The sequence below is a fragment of the Pelophylax lessonae genome, assembly GCF_965119305.1.
Source record: "Pelophylax lessonae genome assembly, chromosome: 11".
In the NCBI taxonomy this organism is placed as follows: domain Eukaryota; kingdom Metazoa; phylum Chordata; class Amphibia; order Anura; family Ranidae; genus Pelophylax; species Pelophylax lessonae.
The window spans coordinates 17,010,626-17,035,752 of NC_138778.1; the positions used below are offsets into that span (position 1 = coordinate 17,010,626).

The 25,127-nt window shown below is 45.1% G+C and overlaps 1 protein-coding gene across 2 annotated transcripts in view; it reads right to left on the reverse strand.

Moving 5' to 3' along the window:
• Positions 1-25,127, reverse strand: part of KIF19 (kinesin family member 19) — a 96,756-nt gene that overhangs the window by 47,171 nt on the left and 24,458 nt on the right. For both annotated transcript variants that reach the window (XM_082271799.1, XM_082271798.1), the window contains exons 3-5: positions 22,957-23,067; positions 8,051-8,138; positions 3,240-3,376 (exon numbers count right to left, since the gene is read on the reverse strand). In XM_082271799.1, coding sequence (XP_082127925.1) covers positions 3,240-3,376; positions 8,051-8,138; positions 22,957-23,067 — 336 coding nt within the window. The remainder of the gene's footprint in view (positions 1-3,239; positions 3,377-8,050; positions 8,139-22,956; positions 23,068-25,127) is intronic.

The following is a 25,127-nucleotide window of genomic DNA, read 5'->3' on the forward strand; positions in this document are numbered from 1 at the left end:
TATTGGTGATCAAGGGGTTAATGTATGCCTGGTGCTTACTAACGTGTGTGGGGGGAGGTGACTGAGTGACACAGGGACAGATCGCATGTTCAGCTATGCTGAACCCTGCAATCTGACCCTGTCTGTCACTTAGGAGATCCGCCCGCTTTGTTTACACAAGCGGGCGGATCTCCAGACTCGATTCCCCGACGATCGGGGAAGAGCGGCGGTGATCACCGCCACTCCTCCCCTGGCCCAACTCCCGCTGTGACTGAATACAGCGGGAGCGAGCCTCCGGCGGTGCGCTCGCGCGCCGCCGAGAAAGGGGAGTGTCTGGCGACGTAGGTCTACGTCGCCAGACGATAACGAACCGCTTTGCCGCAGTAGAGCTCTAGTGAGCAGTGGTAAAGTGGTTAAAAGCAGGTAAGTATACAAGTAAAAAGACGGTTGTCAGCTGTGCGGGCTGCGCGTCCTCTCTGCAGAGTGGTGAGCGGCGCTTCCGGCTTGAGTTCCACCTGACGTACCGTAATGACGCTATGCGTTTCAATCTAACACGTTTCGTCACTTCCTGTGACGTCTTCAGAGAACATCACAGGAAGTGACGCAACGCGTTAGGTTGGAACGCATAGCGTCATTACGGTACGTCAGGTGGAATGCAAGCCGGAAGCACCGCTCACCACTCTGCAGAGAGGACGCGCAGCCCGCACAGCTGACCGCTGACAACCGTCTTTTTACTTGTATACTTACCTGCTTTAAAAACCCACATTGTGGTGGGTAATAAATAACTTTAATATACTACACCATCTGGAGCTTTTTTCCCTTCCTCCATATTTATCTGGTTCTTACCCTGGTGTGAGGAGGAGCCTGATACCAGTCCATAGGAATCTAAAGGGGAATCCATCCCAGCCCAGGGGGCAATTAAGCGCGAGTGGTCCTAATGCTATAAGGCATATAGGACCCATTGGATCTGGTAAGTGATTTAATCTACCCACAAACACGGTGAAACAAATCGATGTCACAGAATTTATGGATACCCACGTTTCAGCACCTGCACTTTTGAACCTATTGGATATATACTGGCACAAAGGACTTTTAACATTTGAACATTTTGGGCATAACAGTCACTTATTTTGGACTTTATTATATGTGATCAGTCACTATTTATCCTTTGATTTCTTATATTTATTGATTTAATTTATTGATTCATTTATTAATTTATTATTCATAAAGTCACTGATGTAAATTGGGGCACATATTAATTTATTAGATAAGTGAGCTACTATCTGTTTTTGTAAACATCATAAGTTTATAGCGCTGTAGCTAGCCTTTTGTGTTAAGGCTAATACTTGCAAAGTTTCACTTTGCAAAGAATACCCAATCACATGCAAGGAAAATAAAAAAAACTGAATTTTTGCTTGAACATGATTGGATGATAGAAGTCAGAAAAGCTTTTGCTCATTTACTAAGCTCTGGAGTGACTTGCCCTTTGCAAAGTGCACAGTCCATTTGCCTTTAGTAAATCAAACTCCGAGTCTCATAGGGAAACATGCACAGCTGAAGCTGTCAATCACCTGCTGTGTGCTGGAGGGGGGCAGGGCCATCTTTGTGTTGTCGGTATAACCTGTCAGAAGAGACTCGTGCAGGTAGCAGAGGAATGAGAGAGCAGATAGGAACCACACTCAGTGCTTTGGATTGAGGCAAGTACACACTATAGAGGGAAATGCTTTGCTCATTTTTCATTTCAGAGGTTTACAATCCCTTTAACCGCTTGCCGACCGCCGCACGACTATTTACTGCGGCGGTCAGCCCCTCACAGGCAAAGCGACGTAGTACTACGTCGCTAGCCTGTGAGGCTCTAGGGAGCGAGCGCGCGGCGCCGGAGGTGCGCTCCCACGCAGTCACGGACCCCCCCCCCCACGCATGTGCCCGGCGGACCCAATGTCCGCCAGGGAACTCGCGATCGTCTGTTCACCCCGGAAGAAAGGCAGGCGGCTAATGTAAACAAAGCCGCCTGTCATTCTTCCCTGTGTAAGAATGGAGATCAGACGGTTCTACTATGTAGGACCGTTGATCTCTGTTCTTACACTAGTAGCCACAGCCAATCACAGTTAGAAACACGCCCCTAGGACACACTTAACCCCTCCCTCTCCAATTCAGTTAACTCCTTCACTGCCAGTGTCATTTTTTACAGTAACAGTGCATATGTATAGCACTGATTACTGCAGTAATGTCACTGGTACCCCCAAAAGTGTAAAAAATGTCAGTCAAGGGTCCGATCTGTCCGCAGAAATGTCGCAGTCCCGCAAAAAAAAAATCTCAGATCGCCGCCATTACTCGTTAAAAAAAAAAACAACAAAAATGACAAAAATCTTTCCCTTTGTTACTAAACGCGATAACTTTTGCGCAAACCAATCAAAATACGCTTTTTGGGATTTTTTTTACCAAACATATGTAGCATAAAACAAATTGGCCGAAAATGTTAAAAAATTTTGATTTTTACATTTTTTTTTTGGGGAATTTCATATAAAAAAATGTGAACAATATTGTTATTTTTACAAAATTGACGCGTTTTTTTTTGTTTATAGCGCATGATCAAAAAATCGCACAGGTTATCAAATACCACCACCAATAAAGCTCTGTTTGTGGGAAAAAAAGGACGTCAAATTAATTTAGGTACAGCATCGCACACCGCGCAATTGTCCGTTAAATTCACGCAGTGCCGAATCGCAAAATAGGCCCTGGTCAGGAACGAGGTAAAATCTTCCGGGGCTTAAGTGGTTAAGATATATAAATTTGACCTTTTAATAAACTATATAAAAGTTGTGAATTAATTTCCAAGTTCAGGCTTTACAATGGACTAAATTCTGGTGACTCATGGGTAGTAGTAGATTGCTTTATTTCTGGGATTACTTGCAATGCTATTTGCAATTCCTGGGCACTTAAAAAGTGATTGAAGGAGAGATTGGAGAGACAAAGAGTAACAAATTTTTAGTAAAGAGGAGGAGGGTTAGAAACTGTCCAGCTTTAATTACTACCTGTGTCCCCTGCAGTACAATTCCCTTTATTTCCTGTCTTGGTGACACCCCATGTGCTAAAAATGTGACATACTGTATCAGGGGAAGGAAATAACACGGGGAGAACATTTCAGGAGCCAATCATGCAGACATTTAGAAAAAGCCCTAAGTATTTAGTTGCCCGTGCATCATGCTTGGAGCCCCTGCCTTCAATTTTTGTTAATCTCCCCCATCCATGACATTTACCTCTAAATAAGACATGAGGACCTCATACTCCATATCGTCACTGGTCTCCTCGATGGCTTTGAAGAGGTCATTCAGGGTCCTTATGTATATCCCCGGCTCTCGGTCTGTGCCCAGCATAGTGTAGGTCTTTCCACATCCTGTGGGGGCAATAGAGAGCAAGAAGGATGTTAGGAAAAAAAATTAAAACTGGAGGTGTGGTCAGCAACTAAAAATTAGGAGAGAGTTAAAGCTGGGGCAACTCTCACCTGGCATCCTACAGGTAAATCAGGACGCGCATTGCATTTAACATGCTGGGTTCAGGCTAGATTTCTGACTGCAACTGAGTTTAGATTACAGTTTTTTATGCAGTCATAAATTACTAAAAATTATAGACATTTATAGGTAAAAAATAGGTTATAAAAAAATGCGTAGAATTCAAAATACGTACATTCCAGTGAATGGGGTGAGTGGGGCAAACACCCCCTCTTCCAAACCCAGGCTTATTGCAATTTTTTGGTGGTCAAATGTTGGTAATTAATTTAAAATGCAAAATACTGCATCTGGTGGCTAGATATTATAATGCTTAGCACCATCTAGTGGCCAAATGGGGTATCTTTCATTTTAAACCAATAAAACGCTCAACTAGCACAGGAAGTGGTCAAGTTAAGTCAAACTTTTTTCTCATTCCACTACAAGTGAAGACAAACAATATAACGAAATGTATCTCACAGGATCACGGTACTAAATACTAAATAAACATAATTATAAATATACAATAATAAAACAAGTTCCTCCACCCCAAACTCGCTCATCCATGTCTTTATGGACCTTGCTTTGTGTACTGGTGCGCAGTCACGTTGGAACAGGAAGAGGAAATCCCCAAACTGCTCCCACAAAGTTGGTAATATGAAACTGTCCAAAATGTCTTGGTATGCTGACACCTGGAACTAAGGGGCCAAGCCCAACCCATGAAAAACAACCCCACACCATAATCCCCCCTCCACCAAATGATTTGGACCAGTCCACAAAGCAAGGTCCATAAGGACATGGATGAGCGAGTTTGGGGTGGAGGAACTTGACTGGCCTGCACAGAGTCCTGACCTCAACCCGATAGAACATCTTTGGGATGAATTAGAGTGGAGACTGCGAGCCAGGTCTTCTCTCCAAAATCAGTACTTGACCTCACAAATGTGCTTCTGGAAGAATGGTCAAACATTCCCTATCCTAAACCTTGTAGTCAGCCTTCCCAGAAGAGTTGAAGCTGTTAAAGCTGCAAAGGGTGGGACAACCCAATATTTAACCCTACGGAGACTGGGATGCCATTAATGTTCATGTGTGTGTAAAGCAGTAGTGTCCAAACTATGGCCCTCCGGCTGTTATGGAACTACAATTCCCATCATGCCTAGTTATGTCAGTGAATGTCAGAGATTTACAATGCCTCATGGGAATTGTTGTTCCTGAACAGCTGGAGAGCCATAGTTTGGACATCCCTGGTGTAAATGGAGGTGTCCCAATACTTTTGAAAATATAGTCTATGCACTTCATATATAAATAATAAAATAATTAATCAAAAATATAGATTCATTACTCCTTTATAAATGCATCCCTTGCTTATTAAAGTTTCATATTTGCTTTTTTTACTTGACACACCTTGTTTTATTCAGTGTCAGAGGATGACTATGGACCTAAGTCTGTGATGAGAGACAGATAATGCCTTGTCAGCTGTTAGACCTTTTGCTGACAATCTGAAATCCCCCTGCTCGCACGTGTGCAAAACAGCATCAAATAGCAGAACCCCATAGAGGACAGGAATGTTATGACTGGGCTCTTGCAAAAAAAATACAACACTGTTGTTGCAGAAGTCCCAATTGCATTAGGGCCCTTGTGCAGAAGGCTACCCCCCCCCCCCCCATTACAGATACATCTACTTCTACTTAAAATACCAAGTTTTGCAGGTTATATAATTCTAAACAGAGTTAGCTCACAGTGTCTCCTTCCCATGGTCACATGAGGTGCAATGTCACATGACCAATGCACAATATATGGTACAGCAATGGGTGAGGGAACCGGGCCCGACCCCCACACTGGTACCCTGCAGCAAAACCTTTTTAAATAACCAGAGTGTTATATTGAAGCGCAGAGGGGGACTGTGGAGTTTCCCTTTAAGCCACTGAAATGTAAAAATGAACAAAGGGCCAAAATGACTGTTTACGTGCTGCACAATTACCAATTCCTTCTCCTAATTCTTTCCTATTACTCAATGAGTAAGCACTATGAATAAAGCCTGCAGCTTTAATTGCTGGTTTTATGTTACATTTAAACACACGGCAATCTCACAGAATTCTTAATCTACATACAAAAAAACAAAAAAACAAACATAAATAAAATGTGCGGCTAATTATTATGCTGACAGCTAAGCATGAGCCAATCAAATCCAGGAGAATAAATTAGTTATTGATTAAAGAAAAAGTATCATTATAGTGCATCTATAAGCAGCTGTTGCAGAACTACACATCCCACGAGGCATTGTAAAACTCTGACATTCACATAAATGACTAGGCATGATGGGAATTGTAGTTCCTGAACAACTGGAGGGCCGTAGTTTGGGAATCCCTGCACAGATTCCCTCATCCATGCCATACAGTGTGGATGAATATCCCATTGCAGCTTAGCCCGGACAGCTGTCAGAATACCCGAGCAGCGTCTGAATTTGATGGACTACAGCTGCTGTTCAGCCAAAAAGTTTTCAGCAAGCTGCTTCAACAAATGTCAATCAACTCTATTGAATGGATCGGGACTGGCAGGGTCACCCACAAATCTCGTCTGGTTCCTCCCCAGAGTATGGCCAGCTTTAGAGAGATTTCTCCTGAAGCCCCGTACACACGTACCGATCGTCGGCCGAATGATCGGCCGTCTTTTGTCCCCGGGCTGTCGTGTCTGTTGAAAAGTGCAAAAGACTGCACAAAAATTTATGTCCGCCGACTACAGTCGACTGCAGAAGTGATGTCATGTGATGGTTAACTTTCCTTGTCTTTTTTCTTTTCTGAGCATGCCCAGTCTTGCAAATCTGCTGTCTGTCGGCCGAATTCTGTATTGACTTGCGAACAATCGGCCGTTCTGGTGTCGGCATACAAAAATTTTAATGCTTGCACAACAGATTCTTTTCGGCCGAAAGTGCGCTGTCGGCTGTCGGCATCATACTAACAAGCCGAAAATCGGCCGATCGTTCGTCGGCCGAAGCTTTTCAGCCGACAATCTGCACGTGTGTACGGGCCTTTACCTCCTATCCTGGGGGCAAACTTATTGCAAGACAGGAAGGGAAGGAATCTCTCCAACAGGACGTTTGATTGGAGGTAAATGCTGACATCAGTTCTAATCCTTCATCATTTCATCCAAAAAAATTGTAAAAAGTTTTGGCTACAACAACCTGTATACTTTGAACATCTATTTTCGGAATGATCATATTATTATTTTGAGTGAAACACTACCTTTTGTGGCAAAAATAATAAAAAACAAAATCATGGATAGAGATGAAGGAAGGAATGAAAAAGAAAATTAAAACAAAGGGGGAAGGGGGGGGGGGAGGAGAGAGAGAAAGAAAAGAAGGAGGAAGGAAGGGAAAGAAAAGGGAAAGAACACAGTCTAATAGAAGGGAGGAAAGAAAAGTGGTAGGAGAGAGGAGAAAGACTAGAAGAAAAGGAAAAAGGAGGAGGAAAGTAAAAATGAAAGAAAGGGAAACGAAAGGAAAGGAGAGGAAAAGGAAAGGAAAGGCAAGAAAAGGAGAGGAGAAAATGAGGAAGGAAAGGAAGGATCAAAGCATTGTATCACATCCGGAGGGTTCTGGCTCAAATACTGGTCCCTGTGGATGCTCCTGTGTTGTTACCGTAGCAACAGAAGATGCAGGGAATCGGCAGAAGACAACAACCACTTTACATATGACTGCGCCGCTTGTTTTAACCCTGACAACCCTTTAACGATATCATAACATTACCCTAGATGCTGGAGCTTGCATATGACGTCCTCCCAGGATAACAGGGCTCCTGCTCGGCCGTCATATTACAATAAGCCAGGCGGGAGGAGGTTAAGCACCACCTACTAGCTAAGCTCTTCCCCCTTTATTAATCCTGTTAATTTCTATCACTCTGTAAACAGGATCTTGGTACGGCTTGCAGCCGTACCTTCCCCTTAGGTAGCATGCTGGAATGATAGGTAAAGGAAGGGCAGCTTGAATATTTATTGTGCTGCAGCCAATCCCTGGGAGGTGTGTCCAGTAGGTGGCTGGGGAGATCATAAATAGGCTGGAGTCTGGAGCAGCCCTGGTTCTTGCCTGGCTGGACAAGTTCCACAGGCAGTTCTGCTGGTTTTTGCTGATGTCCACTGAGGTCCCAGCTACAACAGAGCCTTGGGGGCTTGGGTGACTGTCGGTCGGTCACTGTACTGTTTGGGAAAAAACAATTAAAATCCATCAGCCCTTGCCTAGCTCTACACAATGTTGTTCAGAGATGCTGAGTGACTGTTAGGACAAGGTCATTTAGCACCCAAGGAAAAAAGGCCAAAGTATTCCTCCCTCCATGAGCGGTGAACTACCGCAACAACATAGGATGCAGGTCCTGCCCTTTTGATGCCCCCTCATACCGAAGCGCCCACAGCGGCCGCCTCTTCTGCCTACCCCTCGGCTTGGCCTCAGTGGTGCCTGGTTGAGCATGGAGGCAGTCTGGACACAATGTAACACTTCTGATCTCCTACATAGTGCTCAGAGATTAATATAGCTAGAAAAGTAAGGGAAAAAAGTCACATCATTACTCCTCCTTACTCGGAATCTGAGGACTCACCGGTGGGGCCATAGGCAAATACTGTGGCATTATACCCCGATATGACTCCTTCTATCAGACCTTTTGTCGTCAGCCGATACACGGTCTCCTGTCAACCAGAAGAGAGGAATGTTAGTGATTTGTGCTCAAACAGGCGCTCTTGGTCCTTCAGGCTAATGCAAATACAATGCCATGGAGACGTCTACATACAGTATCTCACAAAAGTGAGTACACCCCTCACATTTTTGGAAATATTTTATTATATCTTTTCATGTGACAACACTGAAGAAATGACACTTTGCTACAATGTAAAGTATTGAGTGTACAGCTTGTATAACAGTGTAAATTTACTGTCCCCTCAAAATAACTCAACACAGCCATTAATGTCTAAACCGCTGGCAACAAAATTGAGTACACCCCTAAGTGAAAATGTCCAAAGTGTCAATATTTTGTGTGGCCACCATTATATCCCAGCACTGCCTTAACCCTCTTGGGCATGGAGTTCACCAGCGCTTCACAGGTTGCCACTGGAGTCCTCTTCCACTCCTCCATGACGACATCACAGAGCTGGTGGATGTTAGAGACCTTGCGCTCCTCCACCTTCCGTTTGAGGATTCCCCACAGATGATCAATAGGGTTTAGGTCTGGAGACATGCTTGGCTAGTCCATCGCCTTTACCCTAAGCTTCTTTAGCAAGGCAGTGGTCATCTTGGAGGTGTGTTTGGAGTCGTTATCATGTTGTAATACTGCCCTGCGGCTCAGTCCCTGAAGGGAGGGACTCGTGCTCTGCTTCAGTATGTCACAGTACATGTTGGCATTCATGGTTCCCTCAATTAACTGTAGCACTCATGCAGCCCATGACACTCCCACCACAATGCTTGACTGTAGGCAAGACACACTTGTCTTTGTATTCCTCACCTGGTTGCTGCCATCTGAACCAAAAAGGTTTATCTTGGTCTCATCAGATCACAGGACATGGTTCCAGTAATCCATGTCCTTAGCCTGCTTGTCTACAGCAAACTGTTTGCGGGCTTTCTTGTGCATCATCTTTAGAAGAGGCTTCCTTCTGGGATGACAGCCATGCAGACAAATTTGATGCAGTGTGCGGCATATGGTCTGAGCACTGACAGGCTGACCCCCCACCCCTTCAACCTATGCAGCAATGCGGGCAGCACCCATTTGTCTATTTCCCAAAGAAAACCTCTGGGTATGACGGTGAGCATGTGCACTCAACCTCTTTGGTCGACCATGTCGAGGCCTGTTCTGAGTGGAACCTCTCCTGCTAAACTGCTGTATGGTCTTGGCCACCATGCTGCAGCTTAGTTTCAGGGTCTTGACAATCTTCTTATAGCCTAGGCAATCTTTATGTAGAGCAACAATTATTTTTTCACATCCTCAGAGAATTCTTTGCCATGAGGTGCCGTGTTGAACTTCCAGTGACCAGAGAGTGAGAGCGATAACACCAAATTTAACACACCTGATCCCCATTCACACCTGAGACCTTGTAACACTAACGAGTCACATGACACCAGGGAGGGAAAATGGCTAATTGGGCCTTTATTTGGACATTTTCACTTAGGGGTGTACTCACTTTTGTTGCCAGCGGTTTAGACATTAATGGCTGTGTGTTGAGTTATTTTGAGGGGACAGCAAATTTACACTGTTATACAAGCTGTACACTCACTACTTTACATTGTAGCAAAGTGTCATTTCTTCAGTGTTGTCACATGAAAAGATAGAATAAAATATTTACAAAAATGTGAGGGGTGTACTCACTTTTGTGAGATACTGTACATATATAGGAGGGGTGCTGCTTGAGATATTTGGATTTATAGAAGGGTCCCATGACCTTTATAAATGCACTTCATCTACAGTCCTATCCATTTGAACTAGACAGGTTTGAGATACAGTATGTACAGGAGGAGAGGTGAAAAAGAAGATGATAGAGGATGTAGGTCGGAAATATGGCCAGACGCTGGAGGGTACTGACCTCTTTTAGCAGAAAGTGATCATGTCCCCATTTGGGAAAGTTATAATTTCCTGTCCCACTATCCACACAGGAAGTGAGGGAAATTGTATCATTAGGGACACAAGTAGAGGTTCCAAACCTTACCGCTCTAAACCAAAAACAATAAAAAAGAGGAGGATGGTGCTGGAACTTTGAGATGTTAATTGGGATGGGTATGTATTTTATAATCTTGTCAATAGTATACAGATAGTCTCACTGTCGGATATCCAAATGATAGGTAGACAGCTTCTGCAACCCAAAGGCTTACAACACAGTCACCTTGAGTTGTAAAGGGAACATGTTGATCTAAAACCTATGTACCAGGTAATATTCATGCCAAAAATCAACGTTTATTCCAAACATAAAATGATACAAAAGGGCAATGCATTTCAGGGGCCAGACATCACCCCCTACATCAGGGCTGATATATGACACAAGGAATACTATAATGCTTCATAAAAATAACAGAAAACTGTCATCAGTCTGCTGCAGGCAGGAGAAAACATTTCCTCAGTCTCCCCTCCCCCAGTGATCAGACTGTACATTGTAACTTTGTAGAAGGAGGAGGAAGCATTTCTTCAGTCTCCCCTCCCCCAGTGATCAGACTGTACATTGTAACTTTGTAGAAGGAGGAGGAAGCATTTCCTCAGTCTCCCCTCAACCAGTCTGTACTAATGCTGTAAATTAAGAATTCCTCCAGAAATAGATGTGTTAATAGTTTACTTTTATCAATTAACAAAATGGAAAATAAATGAAGAAAAGAGAAATCCAAATTCAAATCAATATTTGGGGTGACAACCCCCCCCCCCCCCCATTTGCCTCCTTCTAGGTACACCTGCACACAGTTGTTGAAGGAACTCGGCAGGTAGGTTGTTCTATGTTCATCTTAGATAACTAAGCACAGATCTTCTGTAGATATTGGCTGCCGAAAATCCTTCTGTCTCTTCGTGTAATCCCAGACAGACTCCATGATGGTGAGATTGCGGCTGCTGTGGGGGCCAAACCATCACTTCCAGGACTCCTTGTTCTTCTTTACACTAAAGATAGTTCTTAATGACATGTTTAGGGTGGTTGTCCCGCTGCAGAATAAATTGGGGGCCAATCACACACCTCCCTGATGGTATGGCATGATGCATAAGTATCTGTCTGTATTTCTCAGCATGGAGGACACCATTGATCTTGACCAAATCTCCATCTTCATTTGCAGAAATGTAGCTCCAAACTTGCAAGGAACCTCCACCATGCTTCACAGTTGGCTGCAGGCACTCATTATTGTACTGCTCTCCAGCCGTCCCCCAACAAACTGCCTCCTGCTACAGCCAAATATTTCACATTCTGACTCATCAGTCCAGAGCACCCGCTGCCGTTTTTCTGCACCCCAGTTCCTAAGTTTTCCTGCATAGGTCAAGTGGCTTAGCCTCGTTTCCACATCAAAGGTATGGCTTTTTGGCTGCAATTCTCCCATGAAGACCACTTCTGGCCAACTTTTTCACTCAATCGATGGATGTACCTGGGTCCCACTGGTTTCCGCCAGTTCTGTGCTGATGGCACTGCTGGACATCTTCTGATGTGGAAGGGAAATAGGCATGATGTGTCTTTCATCTGATGCATTAAATTTCCTTGGCTGACTACTGCATCTATGGTGCTTAACGTTATCCAACCACTGCATCTACGCTCCTAGATGTTACCCAATCACTGTGTCAACGTTCCTCAACATTACCCACCCACTGCGTCCACACTCCTCAACGTTACCCAACCGCTGCATCTACGCTCTTCAACGTTACCCAACCGCTGCATCTACGCTCTTCAACGTTACCCAACCGCTGCATCTACGCTCTTCAACGTTACCCAACCGCTGCATCTACGCTCTTCAACGTTACCCAACCGCTGCATCTACGCTCTTCAACGTTACCCAACCGCTGCATCTACGCTCTTCAACGTTACCCAACTGCTGCATCTATGCTCCTCAACGTTACCCAACTGCTGCATCTACGCTCCTCAACGTTACCCAACCACTGCCTCCACACTCCTCAACGTTACCCAACCGCTGCATCTACGCTCTTCAACGTTACCCAACTGCTGCATCTACGCTCTTCAACGTTACCCAACCGCTGCATCTATGCTCCTCAACGTTACCCAACTGCTGCATCTACTGTCCTCAACGTTACCCAACCACTGCGTCCACACTCCTCAACGTTACCCAACCGCTGCATCTACGCTCCTCAACGTTACCCAACCGCTGCATCTACTGTCCTCAACGTTACCCAACCACTGCGTCAATGTTGCCCATTTTTTGTGATTCTTGAAAATAGCTTGAACAGCACTTCTTGAAACCCCAGTATGCTTTGAAATCTTTTACTGAGAGAGACCTTACTGATGCAGTATAACTACCTTATTTCTTGTTGCTTTGATCAGTCTTGCCATGATCTGTGGTATGACCTGTGACATGAAACGGTCTTCCACAACCTCACCTTAGCAGCAGAGTTTGCTATAGCAGAGCTATAACAGTTTCAACAATTCTGGGAAGGCTATCCACAAGGTTTAGGAGTGTGTCTATGGGAATGTTTGACCATTCTTCCAGAAGCCTATTTGTGAGGTCAGGCACTGATGTTGGACAAGAAGGCCTGGCTCACAGTCTCCACTCTATTTCATCCCAAAGGTGTTCTTTTGGGTTGAGGTCAGGACTCTGTGCAGGCCAGTCAAAATCCTCCAACCCAAACTTGCTCATCCGTGTCTTTATGGACCTTGCTTTGTGCAATGGTCCAAATCATTTGGTGGAGGGGGGATTATGGTGAGGGGTTGTTTTTCAGGGGTTGGGCTTGGCCCCTTAGTTCCAGTGAAGGGAACTCTTAAGGTGTCAGCATACCAAGACATTTTAGACAGTTTCATGCTCCCAACTTTGTGGGAACAGTTTGGGGACGGCCCCTTCCTGTTCCAACATGACTGCACACCAGTGCACAAAGCAAGGTCCATAAAGCCATGGATGAGCGAGTTTGGGGTGGAGGAACTTGACTGGCCTGCACAGAGTCCTGACCTCAACCCGATAGAACACCTTTGGGATAAATTAGAGCGAGAACTGTGAGCTAGGCCTTCTCGTCCCAACATCAGTGCCTGATCTCACAAATGCGCTTCTGGAAGAATAGTCAAACATTCCCATAGACACACTCCTAAACCTTGTGAACAGCCTTCCAAGAAGAGTTGAAGCTATTATAGGGCCAACTCAAAATTGAACCCTACCGACTAAGACTGGGATGCCATTAAAGATCATGTGTGTGTAATGGCAGGTATTCCAATACTTTTGACCAGGGATTCCCAAACTATGGCCCTCCAGCTGTTGCAGAACTACACATCCCATGAGGCATTGTAAAACTCTGACATTCACATACATGACTAGGCATGATGGGAATTGTAGTTCCTGAACAACTGGAAGGCCGTAGTTTGGGAACCCCTGCTTTTGACAATATAGTGTATATATAAAGGCAAGAATAACAATGCTGACTATGACCCTAAGAACACCATCAAATTTTCCGCATGGATGGAGTCAATAGATGGGGCCATGTATTGCAAAATCTTGGATGAGAACCTTCTTCCCTCAGCCAGAACACTGAAGATGAGTCATAGATGGGTCTTCCAGCATGACAATGACCCAAAACATACCGCCTAGGCAACAAAGGAGTGGCTCAAGAAGAAGCATATTAAGGCCATGGAGTGGCCTAGTCAGTCTGCAGATCTTAATCCTAAGGAAAATTTATGGAGTGAGCTCAAACTTCGAGTTGCCAAGAGACAGCCAAGTAAACTTAAGGATTTAGAGAAGTTGTGTAAAGAAAGTGGACCAAAATCCCTCCTAAAATGTGCGCAAACCTGGTCACCAACTACAAGAAACGTCTTACCTCTGTGCTTGCTAACAAGGGTTTCTCCACCAAGTACTAAGTCATGTTTTGCTTGGGGATCAAATACTTATTTTACTCACCAAACTGCAACTTTATTTATTGCATTTGTTTTATGTGGTTTTTTTCTGAATTTGTGGTTCATATTCTGTCTCAATCATTTAAAATACACCTATGATAAAAATGATAGATCTTTCATGTCTTTGAAGGGGATAAACTTACAAAATCTACAGGGGATCAAATAATTATTTTTCCCACTGTATATAACAGGGGCGTAACTACAGGGGTTGCAGGGGTTGCAATTGCAACCGGGCCCCATGCTCCCCTGTACACCTGGATAGAAGGGGCGGCGGGGGGCAGCATGTAGAGAAATCACTGTTTTCCTTTTTCCTCCTGTAGCTGCAGCAGGAAAATGGAGTAGATTGGTTCCTCTGTATGCTGCCCCCGCCACTCCTCCTATCCAGTTCACTTGTGTTCTGCTGTCTCTGGGCCCCTGTGTGCTCCCCTGGTCCCCCCCTCCACTGTGCTCCCTTCCCTCTCCTGCCGGCTGCTGCAGGGGATGTGTCACAATAGAGAACGAGGAAGGGGTCAGTAAATATGTAATTTACCAGCTCCTTCCTTTTCTGAATGGACGGAGTCATAGTCAGTCACATTGTAAAAAAAATAAAATAAAATGATAAAACATAATACAAATAAAATACCAAAAAATAAAAACTACTGACACCAGTGGGTGAACTTCCAGGATTGCAAAGGTCACACTTGCGACCGGGCCCTGGCATTCCACCTCCGTGGGGAGGCCCCAAGATGGCAGGAAGGGGGCCCTCTGCAGAACTTGTGAAAGGGTCCCACTGCGGGACTGTAATAAAGGGCCCCGCAACGAGAGTAAAGGGCCCCAGGATCAGTGGGAAGAGCCCCAGGCTTGAAGGGAAGGGCCCCGGCCAGGGGGCCCTCCATGGTTTCTTGCACCGGGGCCCTGAAGGTTCTAGTTATGCCTCTGGTATATAGCATTTCTTCACACCTGCCAAAACTTTTGAACTGTACTGTATCTGATGATAGGCCCACAAACGGGGTGTGCTGCCCCTATGCAGCCAAAGTCCTTAGCAAACACTTCAGGAGGTGGAAAGGCTTCCAGTGTACAGGTAACACAAAGAAGCAACCCGATCCCACCAAGGAGGTAATTCTATCTTGAGGAGGACTTGGGTTTCCTCGCTCCCCTTTCTCCTCTGCTCTATCAAAGGAAAGGTTTTCTCAGCAGGCGAGGGGGAGAAAGTGATAGAAAGTAAAAGTACAGAGAAGGAAGCAAAGAGCAACAAAGAGAAAAGGGATAGGTAAGAGCAGCCAGGAATGAAGGAGAACAGGGCGAGTCAGTACAATAGAAGAGATCAGACAATGACCAACGCGGGAGGGAGGCGGCAGAATGACCGACATTGATGAAAGACTTCATACAGGTCAGGGAGTAAATCAGGTGTTTCCTGCCATGCACCTGAGCCCTGACAGCTCAAAAAGGACACAATATGAAAAGTACGAACTGACTTTCAGAGAGTAAATCTAGAACTGAAGCACTGCACTGAGATATTTGAGTTCAGATAAAAGTTTATTCCAAAGATAGGTTGTATACCAAGCCAACACATTTTGAGGCTGTAACTTCCCACCCTTTATCAGGCCTTAAAGTGAAATTTCACCCTAGAATTACTCTACTGTATAGACCAGCCTTTCCCAACCTTTTTATATTAGAGGAAACCTTAAAATAATTTTCAGGCCTCAGTAAACCCCAGCTAAAATCATCGGAGGTTAGTTGGAAGAATACCCCCCTTAAGGAGGTGGTCATTGAAAAGAATACCCTCCCCTTATGTTGGTGGCCCCCTTTTAGCAGCGATCATTAAGAATACCCACCTTATAGTAGTGGTAATTGAAAAGAATACCCCCCTTATGGTGGTAGTCATTGAGAAGAATGCCCCCAATATGGTGGTGGTCATTGAGTAGTAGCATGCCCTCCTTATGGTGGTGGTCATTAAGAAGAATGCCCCCCTTATGGTGGTGGTCATTGAGAAGAATGCCCCCCTTATGGTGGTGGTCATTGAGTGGAATGCCCCCCTTTTGGTAATGGCCATTGAGAAGAATGCCCCCTCCCCTTAAGGTGATGGTCATTGAGAAGAATGCCCCCTTTATGGTGGCGGTCATTGAGAAGAAGTCCCCCTCTTATTGCGGTGATCATTGAGAAGAATGCCCCCCCTTATAGTGGTAGTCATTGAGAGGAATACCCCCCTTATAATGGTGGTCATTGAGAAGAATGCCCCCCTTATAGTGGTGGTAATTGAGAAGAATACCCCCCTTATGGTGGTATGCATTGAGAAGAATGCCCCTCTTAGTGGTGGTCATCGAGAAGAATGCCTCACTTATGGTAGTGGTCATTCGAAAGGAAGCCCCTACTTATAGTGGTGGTCATTGAGAAGGATAACCCACCTTATGGTGGTGGTCATTGAGAAGAATGTCCCCCTTATAGCAGAGGTCATCAAAATGAATGGTCCCCTTATGGTGGTGGTCATTGAGAAGAATGTCTTCCTATGGTAGTGGTCACCGAGAAAATAGTCAACTGCCCTTTTGGTGATGGTCATTGGTGTCGTGTTTTGCCAATGGCATTGGACCCAGAACTATGGTGGCATCATCGAGATGGAAGTTCAGTTAGCCACATCTCAAGGAACCCCTAGCAATCACTGGTACCCTGGTTGAGAGTGGCTGCTATAGAAAAAACAGCAATACCATACATGCACCTTGATAAACACATAGAAGCATGCATGGCCTCTGTCCACATAGCAGTTGTCCAACAATGAGCACTGGAAACTGTTGTCCATTTATGAGTGACACCATGCATTTATGCATTTTCACTTCTGGAAGAATGTTTGACCATTCGTCCAGAAGTGCATTTGTGAGGTCCTGACCTCAACCTGATAAAACACCTTTGGTATGAATTAGAGTGGAGACTGCGAGCCAGGCCTTCTCGTCCAACATCCGTGCCTGAACTCACAAATGCGTGTCTGGAAGAATGGTCAAACATTCCCATAGACACACTCCTAAACCTTGCGGACAGCCTTCCCAAAAGAGTTGAAGCTGTTAGAGCTGCAAAGGGTTGGCAACTCAATATAGATCCCTACGGACATTGGGATGCCATTAAAGTTCATGTGTGCGTAAAGGCAGGCGTCCCAATACTTTTGAAAATATAGTGTATGTTCTTTGAGAGCCTGATCTTCCCCTGAACAGATAAACATATTCCATAGAGTCCAGGTTTTCATATAGACCGCTCGTTTCTTTCGGGCTGTCAACCCCAGATCCTCCATTAGATTCAATTTCTCAACCTCCCAAAATTATTTTTGACTACATTTTTTCCGCTTGATAAACCATTGCACCAATATACTGTGATATAAAAATTTTTTTTAGAACTACCAGTATTTTATTCTCCATGGTCTCTGCTTTCAGAAAACATATGTTTGGGGGTTTTAAGTCATTTTCAGGCCTAATATTTTTTAAATGTGTGCAAAGACAGCCCAGGCAGGGAAAGGGTAATGTTTATACAGTAATTCAAGGGTGAACTTCCACTTTACCAAAAGAAAATATGACACAAGGAAACAATATCTGCGGACTCAGTAATTACAGGATTGTTGGGTGCTGTGAATGAGTTATATGTTTGCACGGTATTTGTCAGCAGCTGATTCTGTCTGCCTTGAAGCTGCTGACGGAAGCTGTACAAACATACACCACTGTCATAGCACGCAACCATATGTAGCACCCTCCTAGATAGGTGCTAGGATAAAAGCATTGTTATGCTCCATCTGCTTTATCAGGGGAGCCTGATCTATTAGGTTGCCTTTTGCATGTTTCCATGTGTGATTCACTTGGTCTGAGAGAGTGTCCCCACTTTATCCAATAGGGGAGTATTGTTGGACAGTGGAGGAAACCCAGCCAGTGACACATAGGCTTTTTTGACTGTCCCAGTGGGAAGGCACAACTGCAGTGCATCCTGGGATTGCTCATAAAAGCCCGGGGGGACATGTGAAAAGCAGAGTCCCAGGAGGAGGGTGACGGCTGTCTCTCCTCCTGCTGTCTGAGGAAAGTGGTCAAAGGCTGTCGGCCTAGTGAATCAGGTGTGGAGCTGAGCCAAAAAAGGATCCTGTAAAGTTGACAGTTGGGCTGCTGGCAGAGTCGTCTGGGAAAAACAGTGTCCGTGAGTACCGGGGGGCTTGCTAAGGGGACTGCCCAGAAGGGGGACCACTCCAGTGAAGTCAGAGGATAAACATCAGCTCACATAGTATGTTAAGGGGGTGCCAAGTATAACCCTGAAGAGTAGGGGTAAAGGGGGTGCCAAATGGGGCCCTGAAGAGTGATTAACTTTACAGTTTGCTTATTACCTACTTCACTACAGTGGCAAGGTGAAGCAGCGGCCTTGCCACATTCAACTACAGTTAGAAGCCCTGAAATTGTGCATAGTTTATCCAGTTGGAGTATCCCACTCATCCCTTCTCCCATCCTAGTTCTCAATAAAACCAACAAAACCAAATTCCCTGGACTGTTTTCTGACTGAGCCAAGCACATAAGGCACTTTTCCACTGCAAGTACCGGCTCGGCTCCACTCGGCCCTGCTTGGCTCGGTTTGGTTTTCCACTGCATGGTACCGCATGGTACGGTGTTGGAACGGTTCGGTACGGTTTGCTTTTCCACTAAAGTAGTAAGTGGGTGGGATAACAACAATTCTCTGACCAATCAGTGGCTAGTAGTGACAAACACTCAAGGCTGCATGCAAAGGATTGTGGGATATGGTACCGGTACGGCCCTCTTGGAACCACAACCGAGGTGGTACTGTTTAAGCGAGCCGTACCGTTCGGTTCCATGTAGTGGAAAAGCGCCGCCGTACCGTACCGAACCGTTCCAACACCGTAACATGCGGTACCATGCAGTGAAAAAGCGCAAAAGCGAGCCGAACCGGTCGGCTCCATGCAGGGGAAAAGAGCCTATAGAGTACCTTGAATTACCAAGTTGTTGCTATGGGTAACCCAGGGGAACCCGCTTCAAGCAGCTCTCACGGGGATAGTGCTACACATACTTTAATTACTGAGTCCGCAGATATTGTTTCATTGTGTTATCTGAGCCCTGATGAAGTGAAAATCATCCCCCGAAACACGTTGGCTTTGTAATCAATCTCTGTTTTTGGATTAAATGTGAATATCCCCAAAAAGTAGTAATTTTGGTTATAGGTGGAATCTGGTGGGCAGAGCCACCTAGTGACTTCCTGACTCTGTTCCGCACACTTTGGAGTTTAGGGAGCTCTCACCTACCTTTTAGCAGATGTGATCTTCATCCACTGGGTCCCAGTACCTAGCACACACACAGACATTGACTGGACTGGTAAGCAGGGATAGAACTGATTGTCCTAAACTGCCTGGTGCCAGTGCTTTAAGTGGACCGGTATGCACTGGTATTCAGTACCGCCACTTCCAAATATGGCTCTTGAGCATACCGCCACCTCTCCGTGCGCCTTAGCGTACCAGTACGCTCATTTTGGACATCTGCTCCCTCAATTGCCCCCCCCCCCCCAAGAATATTTCCCACTCCAGAGCCAGACCAGTCACCACCAGTGAGTCCCCCTGCTCCGGAGTCCCAGCCCAGGCCAGGGGGGGTGCTCTGTGGGGACCCTGATGTGGGGTGGGGCAACAAAATGTATAGGCTATAATAGAGTACTGGCACCTCTTTTGGGCCACTTAAAGCACTGCCTGGTGCACAAGCCTATACTTACCTTGCCACATCCACAAGATCCAGTGCCTGTATGTCTGAACTGTTGCCTTTCCTACTATCCAGAATACCGCTGCCAACACGGCCTCACTTATTTGCCCACTTGGCCCACGGCTATCTTCTGCCGCCAGTGACCCAAGGAATGCCACTTAACCACTTTAACATCCAGGCCACTTTTTTCAACTTGGCACTGCGCGACTTTAACTAACAATTGCGCGGTCATGCAACGCTGTACCCAAACAAAATTTACGTCCTTTTTTTTCCCACAAACAGAGCTTTCTTTTGGTGGTATTTGATCACCTTTGCGCTTTTCATTTTTTGCGATATTAATAAAAAAAGAGCAAAAATTTTGCGAAAAAATTGAGATTTTCTACTTTGACAGTTAAAAAATATCCAATATATTCAATTTTTGTCATATATTTAGGCCAAAATGTATTTAGCTACATGTCTTTGACAAAAAAATTCTCAATGAGCGTATTTTTAAGCAAGCTTCTTAGCTGGAATTTTTCATGTTTCATGTTTTAAATGTTAAAATGTTAAATGTTAAATTTTACAATTTAAAAAAAAAAAAGGGTGGGCACATAGTAAGGGGTGGGGTGGGGGTCAGAGGCAGGCAGAACAGGGAGGGTGATTGGTGTTGCAGAAGCAATTACAGGAACGATGCCCTGGCAAGTGGGGGAGAAACTGGCTTTCAGATGCTGCAGAGAGCTGGAAAGGGCTTCCTTCTGCAATTGCCCCTCCACCCAACCGCACCGATTCCCTGTGCTGTTGGGGCCCCCCTGTGTGCCCGGGCCCCCCTACAGGAGGACTGGTGGTCCCCCCCATATCAGCGGCCCTGGTCTGCAGGTGGGTTTTAAATTCTTCAACTATAAAAAAATATAAGAAATTATTCAGAGTAGCGAACGCTTTATGAAGATTATTGTTACATTTCCCTCCACATTGATACATAATGAATCCCAACGATCCGGCACTGGAGGAGCTGAACGGGTTAAGTATAAATTACGATGTCACCGGGGAGGACGCATCTGAGGAACCGTTCCTGAAAACATAAACGCGGCTAATGTTTACTCTCTCTGGATGCGCCACCTGGGCCCCGGCGCTATGGAGCCACATTAATGTGAGTAACAAACACAGCTCTGGGCCTCACCGCCGCCTCTCACTCATCTTCATGTAATTGAAATGTCCGCGATACCAGTAATGACATCGCTAAAAGAACAGCAATGGTTGTCAGCCAATCAGAGATCGGTTTTGGCCAGTCTAGTGTGTTCACAAATTGGTGTGACTTTCGCTGGCAGTGGAACAAATCTGTGCATTCTGAGGTCTGTTTTAAAAAAAAAAATAAAAAATTTCTCTGTGAAGGTTTCAAGCATTCACACAGCCGTCGTGAATAATTCCCAAAATGTGCTTAATATATTTGTTTCCTATGATTATCAGCTCCATCTAGTGGCCAAAATTGAATATTTTCCTGAAGTGGCGAAAGCAGGAAAATACTGCAATATGGCTGTTAGATGAAGCTGATGATAATAAAAAGTAATCATATTGCGGGTTTATTCATGATGGCTGTGCGAATGTTTGGGGCTTTTGCACAGCAAATTTTTTAAAATCTGTGCTTGTATTGGTTAAAATACAAGCAATAAACTGACTGTCATGAGCAACCAAAGCTGTAGGACTGTTCAAAATCATCCAAAACCATTGGCATCTTTTTATATCACTTCCATGGTTTCTGGACAAACAATCCAAGGAACTTCACCCCCGGAAACTTCACCCCTAGAAAACTTCACCCCCCCCCCCCCCGAAACCTTCACCCCCCAGAAGTTCAACCCCGGGAACTTCATCCCCGGAAACTTCACCCCCGGGAACTTCACCCCCGGGAACTTCACCCCCGGTAACTTCACCCCTGGGAACTTCACCCCTGGGAAACTTCACCCCCCCCCGAACATTCACCCCCAGAACCTTCACCCCCCAGAAGTTCAACCCCGGAAACTTCACCCCTGGGAACTTCACCCCTGGGAACTTCAGCCCCGGGAACTTCAGCCCCGGGAACTTCAGCCCCGGGAACTTCACCCCTGGGAACTTCAGCCCCCGGGAACTTCAGCCCCGGGAACTTCAGCCCCGGGAACTTCAGCCCTGGGAACTTCACCCCTGGGAAGCTTCACCCCTGGGGAAACTTCACCCACCGGAAACTTTACCCCTAGAACCTTCACTCCCCAGAACTTCAACCCCGGGAACTTCAACCCTGACACCTTAACCCCCAAAAACTTCACCCCCGGGAACTTTACCTCAGAACTTCACCCTCAAGAAACTTCCCCCTGGAACTTCACCCCCAGGACCTTTACCCCCCCAGAACATCTCCCCTGGGAGCTTCACCCCTGGGAAACTTCACCTCCCCAGAACTTAACCCCCCTCGAATCTTCACCCCTGGGAACTTCACCCCCCAGGACTTCAACCCCGGGAACTTCACCCCCAGAACCTTTACCCCCGGAACTTCTCCCCTGGGAAACTTCACCTCCCCGGAACTTTACCCCCCGAATCTTCACCCCTGGGAACTTCACCACCAGGATCTTCACCCCCCAAGACCCAGGACTTCAACCCTGACACCTTAACCCCCACAAACTTCACCACTGGGAACTTTACCTCATGGAACTTCACCCTCAGGAAACTTCCCCCCGGAACTTCACCCCCAGGACCTTTCCCCCCCCCCCCCCCGGAACATCTCCCCTGGGAGCTTCACCCCTGGGAAACTTCACCTCCCCAGAACTTAACCCCCCTCGAATTTTCACCCCTGGGAACTTCACCCCCCAGGACTTCAACCCCAGGAACTTCAACCCCAGCACCATTACCCCCACAAACTTCTCCCCTGGGAACTTTACCCCTGGGAGCTTCAACCCCAAGACCTTTACCCCACAAATTTCACCCCTGGGAAGTTCATCCCATTACCTTTACCCCCAGGAACTTTACTCGCCTGCTCCTGTATATCCAGAAACTAAGGCGATGCAGAGTTTTGTAGGATTTCATATTGTGTGGGTAAGGTGGGGGTACCATTGCTTTTTTTTTTATATTTATATTCTGATTTTATAAACCCATTGATAAACTGGCAGAGCTGTTGGTTCACTACCCTTATTATCTTCTTTGGGGTTCGGAGTTCTTTCCAGTACGGGTTTTTACAAAACTGTTTTTAATACCAAAGCGACACAGGCCTGGAAATGGTTTTATGGATAGGACAGTGGTGGAAACCATTAAAAAATGGGTACCTGGGTAGCGGTGTAATCAAAGGTCACATCAAACATATAAGACTTCTCCCGTGAACGGTTGGCTCTCAAAATGTCATCTGGGTCTTCCATGGGATCCATTAAAACCGCCATCTGGAAAAAAAAAAATGAAAACACATTGTGAAAAGGACATCCAGTCCAATGTTTCCACCAAGAGCAAACTGTAAGTGAAACCCTACTGGTGGCCTTTTCTTCAGACTTATAAATCTGCTAATGTTGACTAAAGTAGCAAAATTTGCGTAATATTTGGTCTTTTTTCGTAAGGATTAGCATTTTGATCACATACAGAAATTTGGAAGGGTGCCCATTAACGTAATATATACAACATTATTCATTTTTTTTAGACCAGCCCTAATTATCCTTTCTGTGGCCAATCAGAGGTCTGGGAATTCTGTTATTTCTATAGTTGTATTTTTAAACCATCTCAATACCGGGCACTTTCACCCTCTTCCTGTCAAGGCCAATTTTCATCTTTCAGCGCTCTCACACTCTAATTACTCATGCAACACTATACCCATATGACATTTTTATCATTCTTTTCCTAGAAACAGAGCTTTCTCTTGGTGGTATTTGATCACCAATGGGTTTTTTTTTTTTTTGCGCTATAAATCAAAAAATACCAAAAACTTCAGAAAAAAAAACGCATTTATCTTAGTTTTGCAACTGCTTTAAGTAATGTTTCTTGAAGAATTTTGACCAAAATTTATACGGCTACATTTCTTTGGTAAAAAATAACCCAAATCAGTGCATAGTCTGTGTGAAAGTTATAGAGTCTACAAGCTATGGTAGCAATCATTAAAAATTGATCACACCTGATGTACGGACGGCCTCTCTATTTTTGAGACCCTAACATGCCAGAACAGTACAAACAACCCCCAAATTTTGGAAAGTAGACAGTCCGAGGTATTTAGTAAGACCATGGTGAGTTTTTTGAAGTTGTAATTTTTTTCCCCCAATTGTTTAGAAAATAAAAAAATTTAATTTTTTTTTCACCAAAATGTCATATTAATAAGTTATTTCTTACACACGGCATAGGCATATTTTAACAGAAGCCCTAGAGATAAAATGGTAAATTTTGCAATTTTTTATGTCACACGGTATTTGCGCAGTTTTTTACGCAATTTTTTGGGACAAAATACACTCCATGGAATTTTATTGCAAACAAACACAATACCCAATTTGTTTGGTAAAATATAAAATATGGTGTTGCGCCAAGTAAATAGGTACCAAACATGTCAAGCTTTAAAATTGTGTAATGACGGCAAACTGGGGTATTTAAAAATCTCCATAGGCGACGCTTTATAATCCTTTACAGGTTACCAATTTAGAGTTACAGAGGGGATCTGGTGCTAAAAATATTGCTCACTCTCTGACATTTGCGGCAATACCTCACATATTCCCATTTACGTATGCGTATAGGACCAACGCATGCGTTCGCCTTTGCACGCGAGCACGGGGGGTGGGGGGTAGCGAGCGCTCCCGATTTTTTTCTTTATTTTTTTACATTTTTACACTTTTTTATTTCAAAAATGTGTATTATTTGGTACACTCAGAGGTTCTGGTTCGCCTTAAGCTGTCTGTGTACACTGTTCCTTTCAGATAGTCTCATTGCAGACACCTCTAGCTGGGTACACCTCTCATGGGTCCTCCAGGACGGATAGCCTGACTCCAAGGAATGTGTGACCTGGCCTAAAAGGCCTTCGTCAAACCGCCCTAGTCTTCCCCACCATAGGGATCAGGAATTCTACAGTCAGCTCTCCTGGGTGCAGGTCTCCCTGTCTCTGTCCCCGAGCCCTATCCAGGGCCTCCAATTGCTGACTACATCTGCCAAATGGCGGGGTCTCTGGCTCCCATACAGCAACTGCGCTATGGCTCCTCCCAACCTTGCTTATATTTAGACACTGACTCACCCATTACATCAGGGACCTAGCATTGGATTACACTATTCTTTGTAACCAAACACTCTTATAAGGCAGAGCCATCTAGTGGCAGACTAGCTAACTGCACCTGCTTACAAGCTGATTGGCCCCAATACCTGCTCCATCCATTCGTGATCTTAGTGAGGAAAAAAAGTATTTGATCCCCTGCTGATTTTGTACGTTTGCCCACTGACAAAGAAATGATCAGTCTATAATTTTATTGGTAGGTTTATT